The following is a 24,591-nucleotide window of genomic DNA, read 5'->3' as shown; positions in this document are numbered from 1 at the left end:
AGGGCATGAGGTGAAAATGTAAGGAATGGGTGGTGGTGGTGATGGAAATCTCTGTTCATGAGACTTGTCTTTCCGGCAGAATTTGCAACACAGACAACTCCGTTTTTCCAGCAAAATTTGCAACATAGTCCGCTACCTTGTTAATAGTTCTATTAGAGATTACAATAAAAAAGAAGAAGAGGTAAATCTAGCTTTAGTTTAGATTTCAAGCATCACACTATCAGTTCCATGAGCTAATCTGAAGTGTAACTACCATAATATCACTTACTACCGGCTGTCCATTTCATATGTGTATGAAATTAGAGGTTAAAAGGAGATGCAAGATCGTAATGCCAAGTCAAAAAAGCAAAGGCCACTTACACAACAATCTATCACTTAGGCTTAGCAGTTGTAGCTGGGAGGAAAAAAGGATCTTTTCCGTTTTGGTAGACACTGAATAGCTGAATCGAGTATCTTCTGGCCATCCTCTTGCAGTCAACAACCCCTTTTGGATCAAATATCTCCAGCTCTTCCAATGACTTCTTTAAGTCACCTTTGCAGTCCTCTTCCATTAGAAAGTTCGCCAAAGTAGTAATCCTATCAAGAGGAAATATCAATCTTAGCCAAAAGCGTAGGAAAACGGAACAGCAAGAACAGGTACTACTGCTGATTCTACCCATTTCCATTTTTTACTTTCGCAATAACTACGAACATTTTGTTGGCTGGCTTTCCTGCCCTGTGCATCTGCAGCCTTGAGCAAGAAAGGCTTGCTCCTGCCATTAACATGACAACCACAGATATGAAATCTAGGGAAGGCAGCAAATCTTTAATCTAACAATCAAGAAAAAAATGGACCACCAAACATTCTTGTGCAGCCAAACTCTGTTGATAATCGATATACAAAGTCCACAGTCAGTGTAGATACTGTGAGGTAGTTACGATGCCAATTAAAACTATTTACAGGACCATTTTATAATTTATATCTCCATCTTATGCCAATAGAAAGGGTAAATGTATGTCATGATCATTCCTCCTGACACATTTTGATTCTTATGGATAAAGATAAGCTTTCATATGTTGTGATATGCAAGTAATAATGCTCTAAGTACCACCAAACTGAGAGGATACTTTTCCAAGATAAATCCAAATAGTAGAGGAATTGCATCATTCATATGATATGGCTAATAGAGAAGTTAATAAAATAACCTTATGAATTCCACCACAGATTATGAAAAGAGACCATTCAATAAACTAAGCAATTGAACATGACAGTAAACCAACAAGCTTTCAAATTCTTGCAACATTGTATTGTAACTACAAAGACAGTAATTTGATGCAGTTTTAAGTATAATCGAAATGGAAGAAAAGTCTAGAGAATTCTTAATATACCTGAGAACATCAGAGAAATGGAACAACCCCTTTTCTGATATTTCGTCTTCGGATATCTGCTGTCGATGGAGAGCACACACAGCTCTCATGCAGAGCTCAGGATCCTCTTCAAATGAAGAAAGCATATCAGCCTCAGATTTCCATTTCACTTCTTTGTCGTCGTTCCTATTCCTCCTATATTTCATCGCCAGCATGTCCATAAGGCCACCAAGAGAAGTTCCTGAATCAGTAGAAGTCTCAGAATCTTCAGATTCGCCAAGACTTTCACCACCATTATCTGAGACCAAGTTGGCGAAAAGCTTCTTACTCATGTCCAATTGATCTTGAGATGATGATCCATGCTGAGATTGTATCACATCCGAACAGCCCCTACCATTCCCTTCTTCAATGTTTTCACTCCCACTTGATAAATGTAGACATCCAGAAGAAATGTTCACAGCAGAGTATTTGGGAAATTCTGACTCTGATTCATGATGCTTATTGACGCCAACGTCATACACATTGAGCACCTTCTCTTTGGTTTTACACTCATACACATGAGAATCCTTCGTCCCTCTACTGCTGGTTTCAGCATTAGATTTGGATTCAGCAACGCCATTTCGCAGTTTTACACATCTCAATATTGAACTTTCCTTTCCACTCCTCAAGACTAGGCTCTCCAAATTCGAAATGCGAGATTCTACAGCCATTGTTAAATTTCCATTTCCCATCCTCTGGACTAGACTCTCCAAATTGGAAATGCGAGACTCTAAACATCCCATTGTTGAATTTTCATTCTCCATCCCCGGAACTAGGCTCTCCAACTTTGAAATGCGAGACTCTACACATCCCGCCATTGTTGAATGTTCACTTTCCATCCTCAGGAATTGGCTCTCCAAATTAGAAATGCGAGACTCTACACATTCCATTGCTGAATTTCCATCATCCTTCCTCTGGAATCTACTCTCCAAATAGGAAAACATCTTCTCCCAACTTGCAGTGGCATCCGCGGGTGTCCGTTCAGTCTCAGCTGTCTTTCTAGTTTCTTCTTTCTCGGCTAGTTTACCCTGCAGTTTAGTGCATTCCAGTTTCTTCCTCTCAAGCTCCAAAGACAATTCAAGACACTTAATCTTATCCTTGGCTCTTGTCAGTGATTTCAATTCTCCAGACCTTTTTGTTCTTTTGACATTTTTCCTCTTCCTCTTCCTCCGAATACCGGCAGATTCCGTAATTGTATCAGCTGGATAAAAAATTCCCAATCAGTTACAATGGACTAATTCTTACTGTTCCTATGAAATTTCTCAATTAACACAAATTTAAACATGTAAGCAAACCATACTAACAGCAACAACAACATCAAAAATCTCTATAATGAAGATACATTGAAGCAGAGAGAAATGTATGTAAGAGTTACTCACAGACACAGTTATCATTGGTAGCTGGTTGATTACTTGTTTCACCAAGTAGCAGGTCACCTTCCATTACCATCTTCCTCCGCTTGGCGGCCCTTGTTTCAACCACAGGTTTTGTCAGTGATTTTAGTTGTCCAGACCTTTCAGTTCTTTTGACATTTTTCTTCTTGTTCCCAAATTTGGCAGTACCACCTTCTTCAATTGCATCGGCTGGATAGAAAATTACCAATTAGTTAAACAACACAGTGATTCTTACTCCTTTGGGGGACTTTAATTAACATATGAAACTATGAAATTTCTCAATTAATTATCATTATTTAAAGCAAACAAAAACCAACAACAAAAATCACCAAAAATGAAGATCCACCGAAAAAGGGAGACGTGTGTAAGAATCACTCACCTGTATCACCTTCCCCTGTTACCTTCTTTCCCCTTTCCAAAGCCCTAGTTTCACCATTTCCACTTGTCTTCTTCTTCTTATAAGGAAACTTTCCATAATAATGATTTTCACAGAGTTTGGTCTTAGGAAGACTATCATCATTAGCAGCAGCACCATGATTCATCCTGAAATTCTTGCATCTCCATCTGCCACCACCAGTTTGACAACAACGCTGTTCATCTGGAGGCATCTCATCATCCTTCTCCATCTTAGGAACACTATCACCAGACTTCATCTGAGTTATCTCCATTATGATCTTCCTCTAGAAATGAATTTGAAATCAAGATCTAAAACATTTACGAAGCCTCTCTCATCTCAACTCAAGAAGTACTGCTTGGTAGGCAGTTGTTTTTGACAATTATACCCTTACAATTATTGGAGAGAGTCATACCAGGGGGTTTCTGGTCATAAATATTTTTTAATGTAGTGTAGAAGCAAAAGAATACAGAGCCACTGTCATAACTTATAAGGGTCTGTTTGTTGTGCATAAATCGGAGGTAATTTGAAGGAGTACTCAAAGGGTGTAATGCTAGAGCCAGCCCTGAGACTTTGCTGCCGCAACATGTCCAAGTTCACTGGCTGCATTCCTATTTTTACAATGTTGCAATAATGTCTTTAATACTCAATGTTTTGACATTTTGGTGAAAACGTAAAATCCCTAAAGATGAAAATGAAAAACCTACTTAATTGCATAATTAGCACTTAAGAAAGACAACTGAATGATGGATAGAATTATAGACACTAATAATTCTCCCGCAAAAGCACCTTGCAGACCCATTGCCAAAACAATGTAGCATTACAATCAAAACAGATGGTGTATGCTGCCATCCTAATTCTTCTGTTTAGAAGAAACCAGAGGTCTTGATTTCTAAGTAATTGGTAAAGGGGCACCTGTTAATATCCATAGTCTTAGGTTTTCAGCATCATTTTCATAAAAACAACAATGGGTCTTAGAAAAAAAATACAAATAACTGATAAATTTAAACTTAGATTGGTCCGTAAGTTCCGAAATAAGTAGTGTTTACATTAAACTTGACAGTGCTGAAGATAATGCAAGATTAAATGCACATAAATTAGCAGCTAAACAAGTCAGAAAAGCTTCACTTACTTACGCCACGAAACGTCATTGTGCTCTAAAACACTGGTCTATGTCAAAGGTTGAGAGCAAACAACTGAAGTTACTTATATCCTTTTGTCCAAGTTAAATCACTAACAAACACAACCAAGAAAGTAGAAAACCTAATTAAAGACTATTAAGTATTATGGCCAAACATACTAACCATGGCAAGGCATAAAACCTGATCAGAAGAAACCAAATGATCTCAAGAGTTTCGAAATTTTTGATGCAACACTGCCTGATCTTGTTGAAGGACTGCTATCAGTATCACCCTGCTGGTACAGCTTATCAACGATAGGGTCGCATACATTCTGTAATGCCTTCATCTTTTCAATGATATCGTCTGTCTCACCAAGTTCACTGCTATCCAACCACTGAACGGCGTTCTTGACTGCATTCTTGGTATTCTTTTTATCCTTGGATGATAGCATTACTCCGCTATTACTGATCATGCTCCTCATCTTGATTGCATATGTCTCAAAGGAGTTCCTTAAGTCTACCTTCTTCCTGTGTATTTCATCATCTAACTTGTATTTCTCAGCCTCCTGAACGATCCTCTTAATCTCATCAGTAGACAACGTTCCCTTATTATTTTGAATCGTAATCATATTTTTGCTACCTGATTTCATGTCCTCGGCAACCACCGTCAATATACCGTCTGCATCAATATCAAAGTATGCTGTGAGCTTAGCAGCATGACGAGGATCTGGTGGAATTCCTTGCAACACGAAGGTACCCAACAAGTTATTGTCACTGGTGTTAATTCTCTCACCTTCGAATATCGAAAACTGCGCAGTAATTTGATTGTCCAAAACGGTAGTGTAACGATTTTGTTTCTTGGTGGGAATGCTTGTGTTCTTTGGGATCACCACACTCATAACACCTCCTTTTGTCTGAACGCCAAGAGACAGAGGGGTGACATCCACTAACACCAGGTTCCGCACCTTCTCATTAGCCTCACCAGTCAAAATAGCAGCTTGCACAGCAGCACCATAAGCCACAGCTTCATCAGGGTTGATGTTCTTGCAGAGTTTCTTTCCATTGAAGAAATCTTGCAATAGAGACTGAATCTTTGGAATTCGAGTGGACCCACCTACGAGAACAATTTCTTGAATGCTACTCTTGTCCATCTTAGCATCAGTCAAAGACAGCTCAACAGGTTCCATACATTTCTTGAACAAATCCAGGTTCAACTCTTCGAATTTAGCACGAGTGACAGATGCATGAAAATCAACTCCTGCATATAGACCATCAATCTCAACTTTTGTCCGAGTAGTAGATGAGAGAGTTCTCTTTGCCCTCTCACAAGATGTTCTCAGCCTCCTAAGTGCCTTTGGATTTCCACTAATGTCCTTCTTGTGCTTCTTCTTGAATTCTTGAACCAAGTGATTAACCACTCTATTATCGAAATCCTCTCCTCCAAGATGGGTATCTCCAGCTGTAGCCTTGACTTCATAGATTCCTTCTTTAATGCTGAGTATTGAAACATCCAAAGTACCACCACCAAGATCAAAGATGAGAACATTCTCTGCAACAGCATTGCTCGCCTCCTCCTTTACAGTGGTTACATTGGTTGCCTTCTTACCAAGACCATAAGCAATTCCTGCCGCCGTTGGTTCATTGATGATTCGTAGTACATTAAGGCCAGCAACTATACCAGCATCTTTAGTAGCTTGGCGTTGTAAATCATTGAAGTAAGCAGGGACTGTGATAACAGCATCCGTAACAGTTGTACCAAGATAAGCTTCGGCTGTTTCTCGCATCTTAGTGAGAACCATGGATGAGATTTCCTCAGCTGATAACATTTTAACCTGTCCCATGTAATTGACTTGAATCATTGGTCTCTTGTCTTCTCCAGCAATGACTGTGAAAGGCCATAGCTTGATGTCACTCTGAACAGAGGTATCGTCGAACTTCCTACCAATTAAACGTTTCGCATCTACAAAACAGAATAAAAACTCAGAAATGGTATTGAATGCTAACTCAAAAACTGTTGGAACATGTAATTTGTCAAAGTGTAAATTAAGAAAAGAAATCTGTAGAAAGATCTAGAGAACAAAGTAGCCTAGAATTGTCTAGGCTAATACAGTAAAGTCTACACTGTGGATTAAGTTCCGCTCCTAAGATTCGAAATTATCAAGAAATTTCTAGGTAGTTTCCTGGTCAGTTGTAAAAGGTGAGTTACTGGTGAACATTCTAGCTAAAGAAATCTGGAGTATAATGTGTTGGTTATGTAAGCCTATAAATAGGCAAGTCCAGTTCATTGGCAAGCAAGCAAGAAACATCAATACAAAGCGAGTTTTAAGAATCAACTCTTGCTTCAACTTCACTACTACTAGAGTTCTAGGATCTCTATATGATCTCCAAAAGAGTATCATTGAATTTTTCAAATTTTCATAATTTTTTTAACAAAATCGACAAGCTCATCTCTTAATATTATCTAGCAAATAAGACAAAACAGACAATGCTGATAATTGAAAATGATAGAGGTATACATGGTTGCTGCAGAGCCATACGGAATTGTTCACAAGGATTAGTCAACATCTCTTAAATACTAATAGACGGCAAAACGAAGGTTGTAGTGCATACGGATTAGTCAGGACCAGCCTTGATGTGAAATTTCATGCCTAGTCCAAAAGGATTAGTCCAGATCTCTTAAATAGCAGCCAGAAGGGTACCTATATACCACCTGATCATGTCGTTCACAACTCAAGTGGTTTGTTCACAAATTCAACCACCGTGCACGGTGTCCGGATTAATACAAGCCTCGTGGTCAGAACTCAAATGTACTAAACTCTATATATTAATCATATAAAACAAACAAAATCATGAAAATCTAGATACAAATTCTGAACAACTTTAAAATGTAAAATTCGCAGTGTAAATTAACAAACATGATGATGAAATTTCAGATAATCAATCAAAAATTGGATTTCTGGAAAGTAGTGAGTCTCACCAAAAACAGTGTTGATAGGGTTCATAGCAACTTGATTCAGTGCACCATCTCCGATCAAACGGTGAGTATCAGTGAAAGCAACACAGGAAGGAGTAGTACGATTTCCTTGATCATTAGGGATGATTTCAACACCGCCATTTTTCCATACTGCTACACATGAATATGTTGTTCCCAAATCAATACCAATTTCTGCTTCTACTGCAACCATTTCTAAAACAGATTGAATCTCAACTATGAAACCAGAGAGGATATCAAAATTGAGCTTAAAATCTGAATGAAATTTGTAAACCCTAGCTAATTTCTGGATCTACAGAGAGGCAGAAAAGTGGGATTCCAAATTGTTTTGTAGAGAAGAGAGATAGTTGAGAGGTAGTGCTCTGCATTTGGGAAAGAAAGAAAAACAAACGGAATCCAAATTGTTTTCTAAATTTTAACGTCCGGAAAAGTGTTTTTGGGACTTTCGTGGAAGCAACCTCCAAGCAGTGGAAAAAGTAAAAAGTGTCCGGAGTGGGTATTCTTGCATTTATTATCTTTCTTTCTTGCTTAGGCCCCTTCCTATGGGTTAAGCACCCACTATGGAAAGGGCAAATTGGCCTGTGTAAGTGGTAAATTTGTCACTTAGCCAGGCCAGGTCAAGTTTCTACCGCGCGATCGAGTCTCGACCGCTCGTCCCAGTTTGTACCGTTAATGGTTTGCTACAATGCTACCGGGTTTTATAAGACCGGCCGATTTAGTTTGCACCGTTGAGCAGAATCTGATCCAACGGTCATAACTTCCCCCCTATAAATACCACATTCCTCTACCATTTTAACTCACACCTTCTCTTCTCTACTCTTCACATTTGTTAATCTAAAACAAATTTTATCATCTAACTATTTAATTCACTTGTATTGTATAATTTCTTTAATATGTCTCAGTCTAATACTCAATCTAAACAACAAAAGGAGAAGATTAGGGGTCCAAAATTTACCGTAACCGAAGATGAAAGCATTTGCAAAAACAATGTGTTCTTTACAGAAGATAGTATCGATGGTGCCAGTCAACAATCTACCAAGTTGTGGGATAACATATTTGCTAAGTTTCGAAACGGAACTATGAACATCAACGAGCGTGATGCAAATGGATTGTCCGGTCGCTTTATTACAATCAACGTCCAAGTTGCCTTGTATGTCGCTTCTCTAATGCAAGCTGCTCGTGGTCGAATATCAGGCCTTAAGTCTTCATCTTAATGGTTAGTCCATTTCTTATTACGACGAGTCTCCTGGATAACCATGTTATGCATAATGATGCAAGTCAGTATAGTCTTATGCATTTCACGAGAACTTAAACCACGATAAGACCCACAAACGATTGCGAACTTCCGCTTCCGAATTCCAAAAGCCCGCTCCACATCCTTTCTCAAATACATTTGTTTACTATTGAAATACGAGTATGAAAGACTCATTTCACCGGCAGGTGGCTGACGGTAACATTGAACTAAAGTTGACCATTTTGGATAAATTCCATCTACAAGATAATAACCATGAATGTAGTGATTCCTGTTGATACTGAAATTTACCTGAGGAGAAATTCCATACTTTAAATCTTCAAACAAATGCGATTTGTGTAAAACATTTTTATCGTTTTGAGATCCCGGGAGACCAAAAAAGCGTGTCATATCCAACAATCATAATAAGCAGCAACCTCAAGGATCACTGTTGGTTTTGCGTAGTGACCCTTATACTGACGGCCCAATAGGTAGGGCATCCGGTCCATACCCAATGCATGCAGTCGAGACTACCCAGCATTCCAGGAAATCCCCTTTCTTGATTCTGCCTTAATATTTCTCTAACATCTACATCAGATGGTTTTCGTAAATAGGTAGGACCAAAATGATTAATCATTGTTTCGAAAAACAACGCAAGATACTTGTATACAGTTGTTTTGCCAATGCGAAGGTACTCATCATTGGAATCTGGAGGTCTTCCATACCCCCAAAATCCTCAAAGCTGAAGTAACCTTTTGTTCAGGGCTATGACCCCTAATATTCAGTGCATCATACTGATAATTAAAATTGAGGTTTTACCTGATAAAGCTCACCAATAATCTTTAGCACCAAATGTCTGGGCATGTGGAATCGGCCTTGGAAATTTTCATCAGAGAACACACAGTCAGGAAGAAAATAATTGTGCATCAGCTTCTCGTGTCATTCATCCCGACCCCGGTACGTATATCTTCTTGTGAAGACTTCTCTTGGCTCTGGATCTCTAGGTATTTTTCCCGATGAATATAGTTATATCAAGTTGTTGGTTAGTTCTTTATCTTCATCTGACTCATCATCAATTTGATTCAACGCCTGAATGAATATTCGTTGTTGTTCTTGAAATCGATCCATATGAATACGCACTTCTTCGTCAGAAGAATGCATATCCATTGAGTTGAAAAAAAAAATTAAACAGATGATTAAGGTACAAAAGAGTGAGTAAGATAGAGTTAATGAGAAAATTAGGTGTGATTAAATTGAATTGGATGAATTTATAGGGAAATGTGGGGGGGGGGGGGGAATAGCCGTTATTTCAAAAAAGTAGTTAGGGACACTGAGCTTATTCAACTCGTTGAATATGCCACGGGTAACTCAATTCTCCTTGTTCAATTTTTTCTTTAATTTGTATGTTGCCAGTGTCAGGAAGTTGCTTGCATCTTAATTGTTTAGTGTCTGTAGCCTATCCAACCTTGGAATTAAATAAACCTCATGCTTAGGAATTTCATTTGTCACAATATGCATGACTTTCGCCCGATTATACTCTCCTAGGTGTCCTGATATCTTTGTTCTTGTTTGGTTATCAACTCTATATATGTTGACCTACCTTCGTAGCTAGTAAAATGCGATGTAATCAACAATGGATGTTTGATTTGTGTTGATAGTCACAAAACTCACATCAGAGACTTTGAACTTGTCTACATCTTGTTCATTAACCATGTGCTAAGTAATAAGAAATTGCTTATTTATGCCATAAAATTATGAAATGCAGGTTCATGTAAATGTGGAGGTCAATGAATCAATAACATGCAGGTTCATGTACATGTGCAGTTGAATTATGACGAAACCAATTATGGTTTCATCTTATTTATGATGAAACCAATTATGGTTTTATCGTATTTATGATGAAACTAAAATTGGTTCCATCTATCAATGAACATGTATACTACCTCTGATAATTTTTCTTACAGTTGAATTCTCACGAAACCAATTATGATTTCATCTTATTTATGATGAAACCAAAATCGGTTTCATCGTATTTATGATGAAACCAAATTGGTTTCATCGTATTTTTGGGGGTAGTGGTGGTGGGCGGTCGTGGTGCTGGTCTTGGTCAGCGGTGGTCGACAGTGGTGGTGCTGGCTGGTAGGGCGGCTGGCATTGGTGGTGCAATTACGTAGTATCGGTGGTGGTGGTGGTCGGAGGTGGTGGCGTTGGTGGTCGACAATGGTGGTTCTGGATGGTAGGGTGGCTGACAGTGGTGGTGCAATTGCGCAGTATCGGGGGAGGCGGCTGGGGCGGTGGTGGTGGTCGGTGGCGGTGGTCGGAGGTGGTGGCGGTGGTTGTCGGTGGCGGCAGCGGTCGGTGGTGGAAGGTGGCGATGCTTATTGGTGGTTTTTTGTTTTTGGTTGGAGGTGACAATATAACAAGAATTAAAGTGCGGTTGATTTTTGTTTTTGTTGGGTGATTTAAACTAGAAGGGTAATATAGTCAGTTTATATTAAATGGGGTTTTTGTGAACAATTTGTTTTGTTGGAGTTTTTGTATATGGATAGTGACACCTTTGGGGTTATAACTCGCGGACCGATATCACTAGTATAATTATTGTGTTTGGTCACGGTTGACCTAGTCACGGTGCTACCTATAAACGAGACTAAAGTTTAGTTTGTCACGGGAAAATATGGTTCCGTGTCTAAACACCAGTCCACATCTTTTAAACAGGATAAAACTTCCTTGGTTTCTCAACCCACCTTTTATACTCCCACGATCTACAACCCCAGGCTCATCCCACTGGACTTCCACTTCATTTTCTCTCATCATCTTTATGTTTTAGGGAAATCATTCCCGTCTTTCTTCTCTCTGTCATTCCAACTAAACTTTTTTCTTTCCGTTTCCTATGAAGTTTGAATCGGAAGTTCCAATCATTATTATCTCTTTCTATTACATTGTTCAATTTTTTTTGTATCAAACCTAGATGAATACGCGGTAAACAACAAGTATTTCGTTCAAAGGTTTGGGGTTTTCTGTTGTCATCTTATGGATTTAAGGAAAACCAATTTGATGGCGAAACTGATGTCGATTTAGTTCAAGCGGCTTGGATTTTTTCTGGTAAGATTCTGAGAACACTATTAAGTTCTTGAACTCGGTTTTGGTTAATTGATCTAATAATTTGCAATTGTGAAATAGGGGAATTCTTTGTATCTTGGGGTTTAATTTCTTATCTAAAATTGCGACGAATTGTTTTTCCAATTTTTATTGGAGTTGAATTTTTAAATTAGGTACCCTTAAATAAACATTGCTAGAGTGTCGGAGATCCATATTTTTTCTCATTATCTGAAAGGTACGCTAGTATCTTCCTTGTTTTTTTTTTTTTTTTGATACCTATTTGTAAGATGAACTGGCTTCCATGGTGCAAAGATCAGAATGACAAGTAATCCAGTTGAGACATCATAATGGCTTCCATGGTGCATTGTTAGTGAAGGAAGAAATCGAATTCCCTTTCTTGAAAGACAAAAAAAATCCAGTTTGCAAATATGATTTGTTACCTTTATATCATCGTTATATTACCGTGTGGGTGTAAATTATTTAACCTTGATCAAAGCTGGTTAGGGTATATTAAACATAATTTTGTTATCGTTCAGTTTTATGTGGTTGATTTGGAGGTAACTTTTTGTTTCCGCAGTGGAGATATTCAATATCTTTGTAGTTTCAGTATGATATGTTGTGCTGATTTTTTAAGTTGTTCGATTTCTTCTTTACTGCATGTATTTAATCCTTTTAGCACACATTCGATTATCTGAATAATCCGAAGACTTGAAAGTACAATACCCAATCATGGGCAATTGATGTTTACTGCTGTCGGAGGTGTTGCTCAGCTTTTAGTTAGCAGTCCATGCAAGGATGAGGATCCAATTTTAATCTGACATATATTAGCGTTCTTCACATGATCGGTCAGCTCTGTCCTTATTGTAGATGGTTGTGTTTCAGTAAATGCGGACAATATTATATCTGATATGTGAAGTTGTTATTTTCTATAGGATAAACAATGACTTTCTTGATGAAGACAATTCTTATGGGTGCATTTTAATGAGGTGAAAACTTATTTCATTCTGATAGTTTTCTTGTAACTTGTAAGCCTTCTTTTTCCTCCATTTATACCTTGTAAGTCTTAGTTCTGAACTGGTCTCTTTGACCTAGGCACCCTCAGCACCAAAGATCCTCAATACCATGATAAGGTATTGTCTGCTCAACGAAATGGAAAACTGGCTAATGCCTATACAAGTCATACGGGTATGTGATTTAATCATTATCATTTTTCTGTTTTTTTTACTATGTAAAGCTTTATACATCTAAACTTTCTTCGGGACCATTTTATGCGCAACCACAAGTGCCTGCTGCCAAAGATAAAGAAGCAATTTACAACATGCTTCCTTACCTTTGAGTGTAGGCCATGTTGAAGATCCATCTGAAATGCAATCTGTAATTTGGTCTCAGGTCCCCATGTTCTAGTTATTGATGACTTACTGTGGTTCTATAGTACACAATAATTAGTATTACTCTTTTTCATGGTTAGTTCAACTTCCCCGAATAATAATTTTTAATAGCTTTATGTATGAATGTCGAATTTGTTACATCAACATATACTCTAGAAACAACAATTACTCTCTCATCCACTCTTCAACATTGATTCAAATTTGTATGCATGTTATATGATTTTTTTGAGTAGGGGTATTTCTTTTCTGTGGATGCTCATTGGAATAAAGTGATCAACTTTAATTAACCAAAGAATTAAACTTAACAGGTGATCCCATGTATGGAACGTGCAGTTCTGAATCAACTTTCATACTATTTTACAGCTTGGCTAGCTGCTTATGCTTATCCAACTAGTTAAGCGAAGACGAAGTCCTGGTAATTTAACCCTGTCAAGTTTTCAGATGTTAGACTAGTACTCTTTCATTAAGCCTTGCTGATATGTATTTTGTGATTTATCTCACCGCTCGACTAGCTGCTTATCCCACTACGTTAAGTGAAGCCTTGGTAATTTAATCCTGCTGAGTATTCCATTGTTTATCCTTGTTGTTATGCATTTTGTGATTAGTATGCCAGTTAACAGATTCCAGCTTGGAGGAAAACAAAGAGAAGAGTTCTTACCATATCTCCTTGTCCCGCTCCAAATGCCCTTCAGTTAAAATAAGGGATACTCTCTCTCAGGGTACCTATTATATGTTCGTCTGTCTATCTCCCATCCTTTCTTAGTTCATTTTTGATTTCAGGAGTTTCAGGATTTGGATCAGGCTTCTTATTGTCAATAATCCAGTAATAAACAAAGATGTAGCAGGCACTTGTAAGTTGTAACTGGTACTGGAAGTGGGGCATAAACTAGGTAAGGGTAAGTCAAAGGGCACTTGAAAGTTACAATTTTAACCATAAAAATAAAACCTATTCTACTTTTTGCCTAATGACCAGTAAGAAAAAAATAATGCTCACTGGAATAAAGTGAGCATTATTTATTGGATTAGCTCAACCAAAAATTAAAACCTATTCGATCTGGTATTTCAGTCATTTACCAAAGTCAGATTACCAGGCAATTGGATTAGTTCAACCAAACACTTGTACGAGTAATTAGTCTTCTTCCTGGAATTCAATTACTTAGATTTCAAGTCTCCCAACCAAACGGGTTGGTATGGACGAAGGACGACTTCAACGATATTAGGTACGACATTTCGAGACTAGTTGTTTAACGCCGATTTAATATCCATGTGTTAGACCCAACCAGGATACATGTTAGGGGTCATATTGAGATTAGTCCCACGTTATATGGGAAATTTAAGATCTCGTTGTTGTAATTTTGGCAATCCTAGCCTTGCAAGCCGATTTACAAGGTTAGTTAGGCCCCACAGACTTCGATATGGTACGAGAGCATGCAGCTTCAATTTGTGAGAGTCGTTTGACCATACTTCCAATTTGTGAAAGTCATTTAACCGCACTGCAATTTTTTCCTGCGTCATCTGATTTAATATCATCGTGTTACCCCAAACGAGGCGAAAGGTGATTGGGCGTGTTAATATTAGACTTAGTCGTTTGACCGCACTTTTTATTACGCCTCACCCGATTCACCTTGTAAGCCTTTTTTCGAGGTTAGTTAGGCCCACGGACACCAATAGACCTTGGTTGATTCTTTAAACACGAGATTTGTCACCTCTAAACATTTCTAGTTTAAACACGGCGTTTTTGTTAGTTTTTGGTGACCCAAGTGTCCGAATACTCGGTATAATTTATTTATTTTTGATTGAAAAATATTCAGTGACTTGACCCAGAGTTAGAATTTTTCTTTTTTTGATCGATAAAAATTGGTGCTGGTGAGTCTCGAATTCAGGTCACTCACATCATCATCTAGTAACTTTACCACTGTATTACAGTGACATGCAACTATTAAATTGTTTTGTTTTTATCATATGAAAGATATTCAAACTATGACTGCGAACCTATTTCCAGCGATGGAAATAGGTTTAACGACCTAAGTGGGATAAAAAATCACAAAATTGGTTAAAATGACCAAAATCAACAATTCCTGGGTAAAACGGACTTGTAAAAATAGATATTGTTTATATGAACTTGAATCAAAAAAATACTGTTCTCTTAACCAATTTGGGCAATAGGTCCAGAAAAAAAAAATTATTGTTTACTTAAAACATCACTTAAACAAAGGAAATATATTTTGAAACACCGAACTCTGTTTTTTACCATCGACTGAAACTTCAGAAATATCACTATGACCTGCAACTTCAATTACCCAACCTGAAACAACCTCAAGTCAATCTTCAATTTAATCCCCACACAACAACAAGACAATAATTCTTCAACTTCAGCATCAAACAAACATCAACACCCTTTATATCATGTCCACCGACAACTCAGACTATACCTCATGAGCAAACAATACCAGAACCAAATGATTTCTCTTCAAACCCTTTGACGCCCCGTTTTTGGATATCGTCATAATGGTACCTTCAAGCAGGAACCCAATTGATGTAGTTTTTAAGTGGTAGTAAAGTTCATTCAACTCGGATTGTGTAAAGGTTTGATTTAAGAACTAAGAATAAAAATACTAAAAATATATTCACAAGGTTGTCGCGAATATCGAGAGGTACTGAGATTTAGGATTTCACCACTAATCACATTCAATTGGTTCATATGATGACTCATAACAATTCTAGCTCTTTTGTTGACTCTTTTCTTTGCCAAAAGTAAATTTTATAAAGCATTAGATGTAAATCACAAGCATGACGCATCAAAAGTTCCTAAAACCCAGCATGCGACATCAAACAAAATCACAACTAATCAAGAAAAATCATAAATCGATTAAAACAAGTGCAAAAGTCATAAAGAATCAATTATAGTTACCAAGTGATTGTGAAATAGGGCTTCCTCCATCATTCCAGTGTTGGGGTTTATCTCCTCATGTCAAAAACACGCTCAAAATATTTAATCATGGCTCAAATAGGTGTTTTTATTGAAGAAGTGAATCTGTAACAGATATAGTTGTTACAGAATCCACTGTTACGGAAGCTTCCCTTACAAATAAATTCTAACAGGAATAGTTGTTGCAAAGCTGTTACAAAGGTATTGGATTTGAAAGATTAGGTAAGGGTTTCTTGCTAAGTTGCGAAGTTTTCTACGACGTTGTTCTTCAGCAGCAGAAACGTCTTCTCTGCAACTCTTGATTTTCACCTCTGCAGCTTCACCAAGCCCTCAGCTCGGTCCCCCAAAGTCTAGATTCCCTTCTATGAACTCCCAGCAACTTATATATAGCCAACAGAGCGATTTAATCTCCCCAAAACTTCTTGAAATCTCTTCTTTTCTTTTCTTGGCGGTTACAACAATAATCTCTTCCCAAAATTGTTTCACGCGTTTCTGATCTTTCCCACTTATCTCAAACTCTTCCCTAGAAAGATATGTATCTTTGGGAAGAATTTCTTGCCTTTAGTCTTCCTAGAATTCCAAAAAGACGTGCAAAACCTGACTTCCATTTCTTTTTCCGGCTATTCTAGCCAATTTGGGTTCAAACAAAAGACTTCACCAGGCCTGTTTAGGCCTAGGGAGTAAACCCAATCAATTTCAGCCATTGAATCACTCTGGAAATCGATCGAATTCAATCCCCAACTCTGCTAGTTGCATGCATACTGTTCCCACCAAAAACTATAAAACTTGATTCATCTCTTGCGGATTGTCTGGCCAATCCTGGGAAAAAATAAGACCATTACCAGCCCTGTTTAGCCAAGAGGAACAAACCCATTTGATTTCATCCATTGAATCTCCCTAGAACACCTTCAATTCTTCAACCCTAATTTTGTTCTTATTTTCCCTCCAAAATTCAAATTTCAAATGAAGAAGATGACCTCCCCTTATCCAACAGTGGTTTCCCTTTAGCAACTGCCTGAAAATGGATGCCCCTTAGTAATTAGGCTACCCCTTAGTAATTGGTCACCCCTTGGTAATTAGGCTATCCCTTATCCAAAGTGAGAGTCTGTATAGTAATTTTCTCCCACGAGCGCAAAAACCACTTTTTTAGCCAATTTCGCCGCAAAAGCTTATTTCTCCAAAAATACCTACAGGGACATAAAAAGCCATAATAAATATAAAATCGAGCACTAATAATATATACAATTGAGATTATATAAGACAAAAATGTGCCTATCAAATACCCCCAAACTTATTACTTGCTAGTCCTCGAGTAAATTAAATAAAATAAAATCCTAACTCACTGACGCAGGCATCGTCGATTGCATTTAGCATATGCAATAAGCATTTAAACCCCTAAGTATCCCTAGTGGCGGAGTGTTGTCTCCGGAGGGATTACAAGAGATATACCTACAAAACCTTTACACTCCAGACCTTAGCTATCTAGGCAGAACCTTGGAAGGCACTAAAGAATCTCCTTGGTTGGCATACTTATTGAGTACAGGAGGAAGTACCCTGATGCGAAATTCCAATTGCTGTACACGAGTTTGCACTCAAGCATACTAAAATTCATATAAAGTGACAGAGCTCTACTCAGATAGTCGCACTATGGACATCAATATCCGGATTCAAAACTAATCACATGGATAGATCAAGAAGATGGATATAGAGAAAAACATAGATGGTTTTGATGTTTACTAAGTGAACGGCGTTTCCCATATCTGTCTGAAGGCCTCCGCCAAAATGAACCTATCCTAATGGATTGAGATACTGGTCTGACTAATATCAACACAACTGGCATATACAAGGGAACCAGTGATCGATAATCCAAATTCTAGTTCAACACAACTGGCATATACAAGGGAACCAGTGGTCGACTTTATTCACTGATTTTTTTTTTATTTTTTTTTAACCTTTTTCATTTCATTCATTTTTTTTTTTGATCTGTTTGGTCTAATTGGTATGGTATTTTTTTTTCTTTTTCTTTGTAACTCAATTACTCTAATTCACCCTAGCATTGGTAACAACTTGAATCGTGGGCCCCACCTATCACTTAGAGAAACATGGTTTAAAAACAAAATAAAATAAAAATAGAAGTGAAAAGGACTCAACGAGATATGGTGAAACTATCATGTTATTTCTAACACCTGAGCTTTGTGCTTTTATGAATAGACTCTTCTAGATGTTTCCATCTAATCAGATTGGTTCCTCAACTCCTACGATCAAAATGATTCCATCCACTTAGATTAGTTAGTGCAATCCTCAATAGGCATAAATTTCTAAGCTCTGGAGTTTATTTATTCATACTGCAACTAAAAAGTTTCTTCCATACCCCCAAACTTAAGTCTAACATTGTCCTCAATGTTCTAAAGATGAAATTAAAAGCATGAACAAGGAGAAACTGTTACCATTTGAAGCAAAAGAGATAAGAAAAGATATTACCGCGTCGCATGAATGTTGGGTTACCTCCCAAGAAGTTCTAAGTTTAAAATCTTCAGCCAGACTAAGAAAGAATTAGTCACCTCATAGAATCATAAAGTAATAGCCGAAATTTCTGTGGGTCATCAAAACCAAATAGAGCTATCACAAATAAAAGGAATCTGCAACCTGTCAATAAAATAAACAAATAAAGCACACTCTTGTCTAGTTTCCTGTTTAAGGCAACTACATCTAGCTGTGGTTCAGGTTCTATAACTGGGTCCAAATAAAATATTTTCATGGGTTGGAATTCCTCAAAGCTAAGATCCGGTTCAAGTATTAGAGTTTGAAGAAACTCAAGTAAAAATTTAAAAGCACATAATAATAACTTGAATAATTGAGGATCCTTAAAGTCAATCAGTTTTGACTCACACAATCGACCAAGATGAAACTGGTGGTCAATCTTAAGCAAATGTATCGACCGTAATCTCTTAAAGAAATTAGGTTTAGTCTCAAAACTAAATAATTGACACATCTGATATTTATACGTTCGCACAATTGGTTGAAAAATATTTGGTGGGAAAACAAAGTCGATCTTGGTATCATAGCCTGGTCTAACCTCATCAACCAGAGGACGGGTTTCTAACAACTGAATTTCCTTTTGGACATCACTAGGTTCAGGAAAACGTGTATGAAGATAATCTTGCAAAATGGCTGAGGCACATATGTCAAGTCCGAAGTGAGGGACCTTTCTAAGAGTTAAGGCACATGGAGAATGATAATCACCCCCAAACTTAGAGTTTTGGGTATCTCTAGATAGACTAGCTACAATTTCCTTAAGTTCTAGATCGTTGGAATCCTGAAAATAGTCAATTGCTTCTTCTAGGTTATACTCAAGTGACGCATCCTCACTCATATTTAATAGTTGTACGAGTTCATTTTCTTCGTTTAAGACCATCGTTTCTAAACCGCTAGATTCTAAAACGGTATTCTCAAAATAAACTCGTTCCTCTAAACCATTATCGACTTCGTAATCAAAAGGAAATACTACATCATCTAAAGAAGTGGTATCTCTAATAAAATCCTTGTCCTTTTGAATAGGTGAATAATCATTAAAATTATCGGGATCTGAACCAGAAATAACACTATCATCATAAAGTTCATTTGGAGTAACAAATTCCTGATCACTATGCCTACATATTTCAAATTCTTCATCAACACTATCTACATCATAATCATCATAATAACATGAAAATGGTTGAACCTCATCTAAACAAGTAGTGTTACCAATTTTATCCTCGTTATCTTGATTATGCAAATAACTATCCTCATTTCAAGGGTACTATTGGAATCACTGTATTGGAAATTAAGATTATTTCGAGCAATTCTTTCGTTCGTCTCAGCTATCAACTTGAAGGATTCCTCTATAGAAAGTTCTCTTTCGTCATAAACTAAGTTATTCATCTCAGCTAACTTACGTGTCGACTCCTCTAATTTCCTGAGGGACTCTTTTAAAGGAGAAATATAAGAATTTTGCTCGTATGACCGGTGCGTGTGTGGATAGTAATTGGGCTCATCAAGGTATGAGCCATAACCTTGAAAAGGCTGATGTTCCCAACCACTATTCACATTATGGTCAAAGTAGTAACGTCCATTTTGAAACTCAGTCGGATATTCATTGTATTGGCTCTTGTAATACCAGTTCGACATTCTATTGCATGGGTGTGAGTTGTCACACAAAATAAAACCCACTGACAGGGGATTCGTGGGTGGATAGAGTCTTACCTCCCGTACCAGACGGGCGATGAACCGTTGAAGTCGACTCAGGCCACCGACTCCGATGTCAGTGTACGAACCCGAACACGAGGGGCCGAGACAGTATCGTAATTGTCGTCCTTCCCTGCAAACAGTTTATATTTAATCTTAACCCTTCCGTAGGGTTTTAAAAAATAATGTCCAGTCCAAAAATAAAGTCCAAAAAGTGTCCAAAAATAAAAAGAAAAATTACAAAAACTAAAACCCTATTTACAGTTTCTAAAAATAAAACAAAATAACTATATACAAAATATTCTTCCTCACTCCTTTCGGATTCCTCTCTTCTTTCCTTCTTTGGCGATGCTTTCCTTTTATAGTACTTTTTTCTTTCCTTGTAGCTTCGCTCCAATCTGAAAAGAATCGAAAAATACCAAAGGCGTAAAAGAGAACAAAAATTCTAAAAGAAATAAAATAAATCTAAAACCTAAAACCTAATACAAATCCGCGTCGGCGGCGCCAAAAATTGATGTAGTTTTTAAGTGGTAGTAAAGTTCGTTCAACTCGGATTGTGTAAAGGTTTGATTTAAGAACTAAGAATACAAATACTAAAAATATATTTACAAGGTTGTCACGAATATCGAGAGGTACCGAGACTTAGGATTTAACCACTAATCACATTCAATTGGTTCATATGATGACTCATAACAATTCTAGCTCTTTTGTTGACTCTTTTCTTTCCAAAAAATAGATTTTATAAAGCATTAGATGTAAATCACAAGCATGACACATCAAAAGTTCCTAAAAACCAGCATGCGACATCAAACAAAATCAAAACTAATCAAGAAAATCATAATTCGATTAAAACAAGTGAAAAAGTCATAAAGAATCAATTATAGTTACCAAGTGATTGTGAAATAGGGCTTCCTCCATCATCCCAGTGTTGGGGTTTAGCTCCTCATGTCAAAAACATGCTCAAAATATTTAATCATGGCTCAAATAGGTGTTTTTATTGAAGAAGTGAATCTGTAACAGATATAGTTGTTACAGAATCCACTGTTACGGAAGCTGCCCTTACAAATAAATTCTAACAGGAATAGTTGTTGCAAAGCTGTTACAAAGGTATTGGATTTGAAAGATTAGGTAAGGGTTTCTTGCTAAGTTGCGAAGTTTTCTACGACGTTGTTCTTCAGCAGCAGAAACGTCTTCTCTGCAACTCTTGATTTTCACCTCTGCAACTTCACCAAGCCATTAGCTCGGTCCCCCAAAGTCTCGACTCCCTTCTATGAACTCCCATCAACTTATAGCCAACAGAGCGATTTAATCTCCCCAAAACTTCTCGAAATCTCTTCTTTTCTTTTCTTGGCAGTTACGACAATAATCTCTTCCCAAATTGGTTTCACGCGTTTCTGAGCTTTCCCACTTATCTCAAAATCTTCCTTAGATAGATATGTATCTTTGGGAAGAGTTTCTTGCCTTTAGTCTTCCTAGAATTCCAAAAATAAGTCATACAGAGACCCGTGCAAAACCTGACTTCTATTTCTTTTTCCGGCTATTCTAGCCAATTTGGGTTCAAACAAAAGACTTCACCAGGCCTGTTTAGGCCTAGGGAGTAAACCCAATCAATTTCAGCCATTGAATCACTCTGGAAATTTATCTAATTCAATCCCCAACTCTGCCAGTTGCATGCATATTTTTCCCGCCAAAAACTATAAAATTTGATTCATCACTTGCGGATTATCTAGCTGATTCTGGGAAAAAATAAGACCATTACCAGCCCTGTTTAGCCAAGAGGAACAAACCCATTTGATTTCAGCCATTGAATCTCCCTAGAACACCTTCAATTCTTCAACCCTAATTTTGTTCTTATTTTCCCTCCAAAATTCAAATTTTAAATGAAGAAGATGACCTCCCCTTATCCAACAGTGGTTTCCCTTTAGCAACTGCCTGAAAATGGATGCCCCTTAGTAATTAGGCTACCCCTTAGTAATTGGTCACCCCTTGGTAATTAGGCTATCCCTTATCCAAATTGAGAGTCTGTATAGTAATTTTCTCCCACGAGCGCAAAAACCACTTTTTTAGCCAATTTCGCCGCAAAAGCTTATTTCTCCAAAAATACCTACAGGGACATAAAAAGCCATAATAAATATAAAATCGAGCACTAATAATATATACAATTGAGATTATATAAGACAAAAATGTGCCTATCAAATAAAATCCACTCAAACGTCATCATTACATGACAGATCTGCAAATGTCATCATTATATTATTATAAGACCACTGCTTGAAACAAAGAATTAGACAAGAGGACTGTAGGGAGCAATGGAATGACAGATTCTAACTGTTTTTTTCAGAGCAATGTAAATTACTAGAGTCGCAAAAATGGTGCAAGATTGAATTATCAGGGATACACCAGCGAAACCATCTGCTTGTTCAACGAGTTCATCTACAGGAAGAGTTTCATGGTCATCTCTATTATGGTCGAGCAATGCTGAAGAAGGATACATATTTGTTTCCATTCCAAGACACCGACCAGTGAATCTGAAGTTTAAAATAAGAAAATTAGTAACGATTCCAAATGCTACAGTTGGAAGTGAAGCCGTATTTGGAAATAAACGGAGTGAAAATCGAATTTGATTATATCAAGGGTATGTAGAAGACGAAGCTGTAGAGCCATATTAGCTTCATTTGCAGGATGCACATAATTTCATCGTACAGATTTTGACGAAAATCTAGGTATATCAAAGTTTAAAATTGGATGAAACTGATTTTCATCATGCATGTTCCGATAAAAATACAGTTATATCATAGTCTATGACTAGATGAAATTGGTTTCCACCTGCATACTTTAACGAAAATAAAGTTATATTACATTCTACAACTAGATGAAATTTTCATCCTGAGTATTTTGACGAAATTAAGTTATATCAATAAGTAAACTATATGAAACTGGTTTCATCCTGAGTATTTTGACGAAAATACAATTATATCACGGTCTATAACTAGATGAAACCAGTTTCATCCTAGTATAACATGGATGAAAATAATTTCAGGTTAATGCAAAACAGGATGATATTGGTTTCATCCTAGTATAACATGGATAAAAACAATTTCAGGTCAATCCAGAACAAATGAAACCAATTTCATCTTACTAACATTGATCAAATCAATTTCAAAACAAACTATATCAATACATATATCTCTCATGAAATTAACGCACAACCAAAAATCTGAATTCATTGTAAAGCTATTTAAACTAAATCACATAATCTAAAAACATGCTTTTCCTAAAGTCATAATGAAAAATTTGAATTAGGGTTAAGAAACTTACATGTATTCGTCTTGAATGGATAGATGATAACAACATAATACTATTCGTTTCAACAAATTAGCGAATTAGAATAACATAAATCACAATCGGTATGTCGATGATGGAGTTCATTCAGTAATGATGGTGACGATTTGTGATCCTATTGATATCTGTAATGGTGACGGCGGCAGTGGTAAATCCGAGAGAGCTTGGTGGTGTTAGTGTTTGTGGTGGTGACGATGATGATCCTGTTTGTCGATGGCGATGGTGGAGAACTCATAGGAAGTTTGGATCTGGTTTTAACGAAGAAAAATGGGTTTGTAATGGGAAATGGGAAAAGATAATGAAGAAGAGGGGAATAATAGTTTGTGTGAATTTTTTTTCTTAACTGTCCATCTCACCCAGACCCTAATTTTATCCGTCCAGTTGAACCATAAATAACACTTTCTTGGTCAAATGACCCATTCACCGATAAAAAATTGATTCGCGGAGAGTCTAATCTTTTTATGAAAAAAAGATATACCCATAAAATATATGTAGTTTTAGAAATTTATCTAGATGAGTAGCAGTAGCCAGTTTTTCGAACTCAAAGGTGTTTGTGCAAAATCACAGCTCATTAAGCAAACCCACAAATGTTTACCATATTTAAAAAGGATTTTATAAATTTTTAGTCGAAAATAATAATTCAGATTCAGACGACACTGCATCCCGTTCTCGTCAAAGTAAGGGTGGAATAGTATTGCAGAATCCACTTATGGAAAAATTGAAAACAACTCTAAACGGCACAACATATAAACGACCCTCTCTTATACAGTATTTTGGACCCAATTATTTATAGCATGTTTAGATAGCACAGTATGAGTTGCTTTTTAACTTCTAAAATTCAAAATCCCAGAAATCAGTTTGGATATCAAATTTCGAACGACATCTAGAAGTCGAAAAGTTAATTTTTTGCAAAACAAACTAATTTTGTTTCTCACTGTGGTTTCTGGATTCTATTTCTGGAAAAACGAAAGCGCTTCTACTTCTTGTATTGCTGTTAGGGTTCTTACAATTGAGTTTGGGCATAGTTATTCTACACTTCCAGTGCCAAATTCCGGGAGTTCGTTTGTATGATGGACCAAAAAGAAAGTTTTT

General features: G+C 37.1%; 2 protein-coding genes across 4 annotated transcripts in view; both read right to left on the bottom strand.

The window, feature by feature from the left end:
* The window catches only part of LOC113320794 (heat shock cognate 71 kDa protein-like), a 38,782-nt gene extending 31,012 nt beyond the window's left edge, over positions 1-7,770 (bottom strand). Inside the window, exons 1-2 of the mRNA XM_026568690.1 lie at positions 7,272-7,770; positions 5,225-6,254 (exon numbers count right to left, since the gene is read on the bottom strand). Of these exons, the coding sequence (XP_026424475.1) occupies positions 5,225-6,254; positions 7,272-7,479 (1,238 nt within the window). The 5' untranslated portion in view covers positions 7,480-7,770. The remainder of the gene's footprint in view (positions 1-5,224; positions 6,255-7,271) is intronic.
* LOC113320819 lies at positions 82-3,551 on the bottom strand. Of its 3 annotated transcripts, none has more exons than XM_026568728.1 (5): positions 3,160-3,551; positions 2,766-2,969; positions 1,369-2,587; positions 692-752; positions 82-576 (listed from the first exon to the last, which is right to left on the bottom strand). In XM_026568728.1, the coding sequence occupies exons 1-5, from the start codon at positions 3,446-3,448 to the stop codon at positions 529-531; spliced, it is 1,821 nt and encodes a 606-aa protein (XP_026424513.1). In that variant the 5' UTR covers positions 3,449-3,551; the 3' UTR covers positions 82-528. The 3 variants fall into 3 exon arrangements, with proteins under 3 accessions (XP_026424513.1, XP_026424506.1, XP_026424499.1); XM_026568721.1 differs by lacking the exon at positions 692-752 and having other exon boundaries at positions 1,369-1,588; positions 1,676-2,587; positions 3,160-3,545; XM_026568714.1 differs by lacking the exon at positions 692-752 and having other exon boundaries at positions 3,160-3,541.
* Positions 7,771-24,591: the final 16,821 nt, after the last annotated feature.

Source organism: Papaver somniferum, chromosome 1 (genome assembly GCF_003573695.1).
Source record: "Papaver somniferum cultivar HN1 chromosome 1, ASM357369v1, whole genome shotgun sequence".
Lineage (NCBI taxonomy): Eukaryota > Viridiplantae > Streptophyta > Magnoliopsida > Ranunculales > Papaveraceae > Papaver > Papaver somniferum.
The sequence above is the reverse complement of the archived record's forward strand: the minus strand, read 5'-3'. Positions and strand labels throughout refer to the sequence as shown.

Bases quoted from the DNA above. Each gene is read 5' to 3' on its own strand.
- LOC113320819 (XM_026568714.1), bottom strand. From the start codon at position 3,448: ATGGAGATAACTCAGATGAAGTCTGGTGATAGTGTTCCTAAGATGGAG. The intron at 2,970-3,159 runs GTGAGTGATTCT...TTTTCTATCCAG, and splicing joins AACAGGGGAAGGTGATACAG to CCGATGCAATTGAAGAAGGT. The intron at 577-1,368 runs GTATATTAAGAA...TCCTCTTGATAG, and splicing joins CATTTCTCTGATGTTCTCAG to GATTACTACTTTGGCGAACT.